Source organism: Grammomys surdaster, unplaced genomic scaffold, assembly GCF_004785775.1.
Source record: "Grammomys surdaster isolate TR1022 unplaced genomic scaffold, NIH_TR_1.0 261209, whole genome shotgun sequence".
NCBI classification, from domain to species: Eukaryota; Metazoa; Chordata; class Mammalia; order Rodentia; family Muridae; genus Grammomys; species Grammomys surdaster.
In genome coordinates this window covers 441-8,715 of record NW_021625026.1, presented here as the reverse complement: position 1 = coordinate 8,715, position 8,275 = coordinate 441, and the positions used below count along the sequence as shown (strand labels likewise).

Sequence of the window (8,275 nt, the reverse complement as noted above, 5' to 3'; positions counted from 1 at the left end):
CAAGAGAGTCTCACTGGGGAAACAAACTATTAAATGTAGGCTGCATGCCCAGCAGTAGATGGCTGACAGGAAATGAATTCAACAGTGTATTAGGAGGCTCCTTGTCTCACAACGTCTTGTCAGGGCATTTTTAAATCTTATTTTTTATTTTTATTCTATTTGAGGAATACATTTTTTTCTAGGTTTTTTCAGACAGGTCCTTCGCATATATATTATGGCTTCCAGGTTAGTATTTTTAAGGGACTGAGTGTGTAAACAAGCAGGTCTCTGTCTGTGTCCATTTCTTCTGCTTGTCTTGGGCTCTTTTCTTTCTGCTTGTTTTTTTTTTCTATCCATTTTGATGTGTTTGTTTTTGCTTTATCCAGTCCTGTCCTGTCCTGTCCTGTCCTGTCCTGTCCTGTCCTGTCCTATCCTTATCCTTGAGAAGCCTGTTTATTTTCTAATGAGAGACAGAATGAGGGTGGATGGGAGGGGGTTGGGGAAGAGCTCAGAGGAGTAGCAGGAGAGAAAATCATAATCAGGATATGTTATGTGAGGAAAAAAACTAAAAGGAGGAAAGAATCCCACCTATGATTATAGATCCTGTGACAGGAAGCTAAGTGCTCTGGGCTTTCACCACCAGTGACCATGAGGGAATTCTGACAGCAGCCACCAAGAGGGTGTCCTCTTCTCAAGGAAGCTAGGGACCAGGAAAGGGTCTAACAGCTCTCTACTGGGTATTTTAATTTCCCCAACATCTAGCATCATTTCTATTTAAAATAAAAACAAACATGAAAAAGTCTCTTTATCATAAATTTACAAAGAACACTAAATAAACCCAGTAGAGTGTATGCCTGTGTGTAAAACAGTCACTAAAGATGAGAGGTCATGAGTTTGAGAAGGATTGTGGGCATGGAAAAAGTCAGAGTAAAAAAAGAGATGGAAATGATACAGGTCCATTACTCATTTATGAAAAATCTCAAAAAATACAAATTTACAGTAAGAAATTACTTCTTAAAAGTGTGTGTATGTTTACAATTGAGGCTTATTGTTAACATTAACAGCAGTCTACTCTTGGATCATCTTACCTGTCTTAATCACAGTTGGATAATTGTAATAATCGAAGATGCCAAGATTGAAAACTTTTAACTAGTTCACAAGAAAGTAGAAGACAAACCTAAATAGCCAAATAATCTCTAGGAAAGAAAAACAAAGTCAGATATGTCACACTTCCAAGTACATTACAGAGAAGCAGTAATTTTAAAAACAGTAAAGAACACATAGACCACTGGGATGGAAGGGAGATCCAGAAACAAATCTTAATGCACACAGTCAACTGCTGTTCCTAAGGGCGACAGGAGAACACAAAGGATGTAGGAGAGTCTCTCACATAAGAAGTACTGGGAGAGATGTATTCACATAGCAAAAAAGACTACCACTGTCAAACACCCTACACACAGTTTAGCTCAACAACAATAAAGCAGGCAGCAGCCCCTGAAACATCATGGAGCCAACTGAGGGACACTTTGAAAGAGAAGTAAGCAGCCAGAATTGGAAAAAAAACTTGTATAACCTCAATGGTGCACACAAAATGAAAGAATAATATAATAAAATAAGACAATAAAATATGGCTACTGAAAATGCAGCTTAGTTGACAATAAGAGGCTACAAGTCACAGGATACAAAGTGAAAGATATGTAGGTTTTTTTAAAAAAATGTCTAGAGGCCTCACAGAATAGACTATCCCTTCCACAAAATTGAGAGAGGGGAGGTAAAGAAAGAGGAGTAGAGAAAGGGGGAGGGGAAATCCATGCAGGACACTGTATGTGTTAAGTAAGAATCCTCTCCATCGTCTGCCTCTCTAATAAACAGTTCTTCATTTTCTTTCATCAGCTCTGGCCATGGTTCAGTCTCTGTTGCCTGGTCCTGGTGTCTACAATTCGCTCTGCATCTTAGACTGTAGAAATTCCTCAAATAAATTGACTTTCAGAAGGGACCATGAATCCAGAGTACTCCACTCAGTCAGTACTCACCACAGTTCTGGGAAGAAAACAATTGTGTTGACTTCCTTCAATCCTTCTGGCTTCTAGATAACATGAAACTCAGGCCACACTGCTGTCAGTTAGAAGTGTGTGAGAAAGACATTGTTTCTCTTTGGTCCCAACTGCATCTGTGGTACTGAAGGCTGAATCTCAGCTAAGTTCCTGAAGAAATCATACATATTTGAGGGCATCACCACCCCCAGGCTCACCTGCTGAGGCCCATAACTATGAGGCAGAGGAGAGCCTGTACTGTTCTCTGGCTCATCACCATAATCAACTCACCCTAGACAGGAGCCAGTATATCATCCAATCTGACCTTAAGGCAGACTGTACTATGCTTGCCCCTGGGACATTGCCTGGCCTCTTTAATCGAAGTGGAAACATGATTGTTTACTCAAGTGTGGCCTTGGAGATCTCTGGGGCCCCTGAGCATATTATAATTAAGTGACTGCTTCCATATCTGCTCTACTCAGCTCTTTCTAGCTCCCATACACTGCCCAATCCAAGGTGACCATCCAGGTCCTCAAATCGCACCTTGTTATATGGCTTGTGAAAATCTACATTACCATACTCTGCATACTACTTTCCCAATGTTGACCCAAGTCTAATCAGCCTTTCCATCAGACCATATACCAGGTCTCACTTAAGCCAACCATGTTCATCATAATCTGAATATCTTCTTGCCATGGAATTTTCATCTAAGTTTGTTCCTGTGCATGGGGATTATCTTTTCAAATAAACATTTTCTTAGTTAAAAATCTGATGGTTTGTATTGCTCATACACAAATTCTACTTCATACATTAGTAATTCTTATTTTATACCCTGGTTTTGTCCACAACAAATTTAAAAAATTAAAAGCGTTGTTATTTTTAAAAAAATTATTGTACGTCAAATGGACTGCCTAGTCTTGTGCTGTGTTGTGAGTTTCTGGGAGAATTTAAATCCTGACAACAGACCACAGGAGAAATACTAAGCCTGTCCTAATATGCACAGATATCCTTAGAGCATATAGAATAAAGGAAACAACACTCACAGATTGTTTGCCCAGTCTAGGGCCCTTTCAGCAGCCAATGGAATTTAAGGATTAGCCTGTAGCCTGTCAGGTCTGAGAGTCTACCTCTAGGAGCAGGCATACCAGGTCAGAATGCTGCCCTTGGGCCTGAGTCCGCCTGATACCACAAGCTAGACCTGCCAAGGGGATCATGGGAATTGCAATGCACAATAGCCTTGTATCAGGCAGGTACCCCAGGAAGAGACAGTTGATGAGTGGTGTCTTTGATCCATGCTGCTTGTCCCCAATAATTAAGTGATTTGCAGAAGTCATGAAATCTGTTTGTACTGTAATGCACTTTGCTATCATTTCCTTTTTAATATCCCATTGGATGCTCAACACCAACTGGCACTTATTTAAAATGGACAATGGTGGGGTGTCAGAGATCCTGTCCACTCTCTATAAAATGGTTTCATTACATCTTGCTAAAAACTCTTGAGCATCTCACTGATTCGTAAAAGTATCTGTAAGAACTCTACTGATAGCACTTAAAGACCCAAACAAAAACACCACAGAGGACTGAAAGAAGAAACTCACAGAAGATTTTTAAGGTTTGGGAGTAAAAATTCCAAAAGGAAAAGTGAGCTACTTCTCTATGACTTTTGCAGGGAAGGTCCTTGGTACCTCATAGATTATGATACTACTGCTAATGGTTTTCGTGGATGCTAGAAATAAACAGTGAGTCTTCATTGCTGAAAATATCAATGCCTTTGGCTGTCAGACATTGAAAAGTAAAGCTAGAACAAAACTGGTAGTTCCCTCCCTGTTAGTTGCCTTTTTAATGATAGAAGACACCACATTGGCTTCTGGAGGAGAACTGTCACCAGTAGTTGCATGCAGCTATGGACCCCATGTGCATATTACAAAAATGCCAAGCAAGCTGTGCTCATGGGTGCAACAGTGGCACAATTGTTATAGGTGAGCTGCTTTTCAGTTGAATTGGAGGTCACTTCACAGCAGGAGCCTCAAATGTACTATAATCCAGACAAAGGAGGTCAGAGGTTTCAGTGGAGAAGCTACTGCTATTATTTTCTTAAGTAATAAGATGTGAGTATCAAATTACAATTTAATAATGTGTGTGTGTGTGTGTGTGTGTGTGTACTTATAGACCACTGCTACTATTTACTTCAATTGTTCATGAAGGGAGACCTCTCTTTTGCAGTAAGGAGTATGAAGCAGATTCATAAATGCCCAAGTTTCTGAAATGATGTGACTATGACTGTGACATAGTGGATCAATACTAAGTCATAGATGGAGAAAACCATCAAACAGCCATATCGCCCCCTTCAAGGTTCACAGTCCTCTTGGAGACGAGGGTACAGTAGTAATATAATACTAAAAGAAGAGGCAGCGTCTTTCTGTAGTTATTTCCTCTGTATTGAACAGTTCCCTCTTGGAAGGTAGAGGGAAGTTCCTTAAGGCTCAGAAAGTAAACAAAACTCACAAGTCTCAAAACGTTCCTGAAACTTAAAAGAATCACAAAGGCCTTCCCCAAGTTTACACAAGCAGAAACAACTACTTCAGAGAAGAGACTCTGTCTGATTTGTTTAGATACCTGCAAGTAATACAGAGTGGCCCAGGATTGTGGCTTTCCTGAGTCACCACCTTTACTATGGTGGGCTTCTTTGTTCTGCAGCTGCCTTTCAGTCATCCCCCCTCCTATAAGTAACATTAAATCAACTCCCTGGTTTGCTAAGGTAGAGTTGGGAAAAATAACTTCTTTGATTTGTTGCTCTATCTTAGGTTAATAGATATTTTCTGACATCTGCCCAGAAAAAGTCACAAAACACTTTTTGAAGGGAAGACTGTATTTTTCTCATTAATGAAAAAATGACACAAAATATAAATGTAATGAAACCCATGATGCTCAGAAAAGATTAATGATAAGTATGCAAAATAAGTTCCAAATAAGTTGCAAAATTAGTGCAAACACATGATAAAACAGGATTCAGTTAACACAAAACTCATTACATTTATAAAAGTTTATTAACAAAGATGCCTGCACTTTTACACATAGAACCACCATTTAAACGCATTGAAGTAAGCAATTTGATGGAATTCTGGTAGTTAAATAAAACAGATGAAGAGGGGTGAAATGGAACCCCAAATCAACCTTTTGATTATACCTGGACAAATGATAAATAGTAGCATTTTATATTGATTCTTTTAAATTTTCATTGCTTATTTTCTTACAAATATAGTTTTTCTATATTAATTTTTGAATCTAGGAATATATAAAATATCTATTTTTTATTTTTCTTTAATTTACTAATTTTGTATCTAGATGTATATTAATTATTGAGTTTCCAAAATTTTGTATTCTTGTTTTTACCTGTTCACATAGCTGACAGGGAAGGAATGTCACCAGTTGGCAAAACAGATACAGTTCTGCTGGGAGAGCTTTGCTACCTTGCTTTACTGCAGCAGAAATGATTCTGCCTTCTTCTCCAAGAGGGAAAACCAACATGTCTCATGTCCACATGCCCCATGAAGCAGCGCTGCTCATGATCAGCTTGTCTCTTCCACAAAGAATGGAAAGCACCAAAGTAAGAGTCCTTAAAAACAGGGCCTAAGTTATGACTGACATTAGAAAAGGTCAGGATACATTAGGAGAATGGGGTGATATCAAGATCCCACTTGGAGCTGAGGCTGTACAACCCTACACACACTCAGGTAGCCCTACACAGACTCAGTGGGGTAAAAAGTCTATTAAAGGGCATAAAGGGTGTGAGAGCAAAGTGGTATTGAGGGACAGGGAAGAAATTGAAAGAAGGAACTGGGTTGGATTTGATCAAAGTATAGTATCTGAATGTATGGATATAGAATTAAAACTAAAAACACAAAAAGGAGAGATAATCAGAGTGAACTCAAGCCCTCTGCCTTGCGTCACAGTGTCCACTCAATGACACAACATGGGCATCTGACTTTGAGTGTTGCCATTCAAAACTAAAAATCCTCTGACACTCAGACCTTCCATGAGCCCAACCCAGTCCCACAGGTGCTAACAAAAAAACGCTCCCAGTCTCCTCCTGTGCAAAGTTGTATCTGTGTCTGCATTATTCTTGCTGAGCAGCGATGACAGACAGTGACCTAGAGAGAAGATTCCCCACTCCAAAACCCAAACAAGGAAAGCACTAAAGCCCTATGTATGCTGGAGAATGTTTTAAGTTTTTTTATTTATTTCTTACATACATGCACACACACACACACACACACACACACACGCATGGAGGAAGGAAGACTTGACTATCTCCTTCCACCATTTGGAATCAAGGCATCAAACTCAGATCCTCAGGCTTGAAAGCAACTGCCTTTGTCCGCTGAGCCATCTTGCCATGCCAGGACTGGATTTGGTTTGTTTGTTTTGTTTTCTATTTTTGTATGCTTTAACAGTTTCATGCATATACATAACTTATCGTAATTGTTTTGACACCCAACTCTCCTCTCCACTGAAACCTTCTGGACTTCAGAATATGAAATGTTTTACTGATCAGCTTTTCCTTCCTACCCTGTGGCAGGTCTCCCTAGTACCTTCCACAGAGCCCCCTTCACATCCTTGTTCCTCAGGGTATAGATCAGAGGGTTGAGCATGGGGGTGATGATAGTATAAAACAGGGCCACAAACTTCCCCTTGCTCTCAGAATAGCTGTTCTTGGGTTGTAAGTATGTGTAGGTGGCTGAGCCATAGAACAGAGACACCACCAGGAGGTGGGAGCCACAGGTCCCAGCAGCCTTTCTGCGTGCAGCCACTGACTTGACCTTCAACACTGCCCTAGCAATCTGTGCATAGGAGCCTAGAATAAGCATGGCAGGCACTGCCACAATCACTACTCTGGCCACAAACATCTTGGTCTCTGTTCCTTCTGTGTCTTCACAGGCCAGCTTGAGGAACACAGGCATCTCACAGAAGAAGTGATTCAGTCGGTGGCCGCAGAGTGGGATGGTCATCATAAGGCCTGTTTGAATCAGAGAGTTCAAGAAACCTGCTACCCAGGAAGCAATAGCCAATGCCTGGCAGAGAACAGGGTGCATGATGGTCGTGTAGTGCAGTGGACGACACACAGCAGCATAGCGGTCAAAAGCCATCACCACCAGGAGCACACTTTCAGTAGATCCCAGAGCAAGAGATATGAACAGCTGGGCCACACATCCTCCATAACTGATGGTCCTGTCAAGTCCATGGAGGTTGATGAGGAGCTGGGGCACAGTGCTGGTTGTGAAGCAGAGGTCCAGGAAGGAGAGGTGGGAGAGGAAGAAGTACATGGGGGTGTGCAATCGAAGGTCCATTTGGGAAAGAGCTATGATGACAGTGTTGCCAAAGAGAGTTAGGGAATAAAAAATCGAAATATAAACAAAGAAGATGAGTTCTAGTTCTGGCCAGTCTGAGAAGCCCACCAAAATGAAGCCTTTACCCAAACTGGCGTTAAGGCTTCCCATAGCCTTTGACCTGCACAGTAGCAGAAGACAATTCAATGGATCTGATGAAGAAAATGGATTAAGACATTGTTCACAGCCTTCTTCATTATTCAATTCTATTTCATCTAATATTCCATTCCTAGTTTTCTCTTCTGTAGACTGAACGTCTCTGGATTAGGAATAATGTCACTTTTCTTTGGACTATAACTCAGCTATTTGTCCCAAGACTTTAGCCTGGCTCCTCTTCAGTCTTGCTGATCTAAACTTTCTTGTTCAAAAGCAAAGAAGAGCTTTGAAATCCAAGGTCTACATACATAGCATACCATTCTCTGCTGTTACCTTTGTTCCTTCGTTTGATCTATTTGTTAGCTTGTTACAGATCTGAATCCAGGCTCAGGCAGATGGCAATCACAACACTGAGCCCTGGGTCCTCCTCGGCCTCCTTCTGCACCGTGGATCTTGTCAGTTCACCCATCCTGGAGTCCCACTCACAGCAGCTGCCACCTGTCACACAACACTGAGAAATGGTTTCATTTCTTTGGGGGAAAATAGAAAGAACTGTGTTCCTGTGATGAGTAAGAATGTCCCTCTTGACCCTGATTCTTCAACTAAAAATGTCTGCAACTCAAGTCTGCAGAAAGAGTCTTTTCCCCTCTCTATCCAAACCCTCGTTAAAGTATTTCTTGCTAGCACCTCCTGTTCACTTGATGACATCCATGCTAACTGTGTCTGTGCTGCTAGGAGTAACTCTGTAGTAGAGGACAGGCCAAATATAAAAATAAGTAT

At 40.9% G+C, this 8,275-nt stretch overlaps 1 protein-coding gene across 1 annotated transcript; it reads right to left on the bottom strand.

Annotated features, from left to right (window-relative positions):
• Nucleotides 1–6,577: 6,577 nt before the first annotated feature.
• Nucleotides 6,578–7,510, bottom strand: LOC114616075 (olfactory receptor 10). Its single transcript, XM_028761613.1, has one exon. The coding sequence runs from the start codon at nucleotides 7,508–7,510 to the stop codon at nucleotides 6,578–6,580; it is 933 nt and encodes a 310-aa protein (XP_028617446.1).
• Nucleotides 7,511–8,275: the final 765 nt, after the last annotated feature.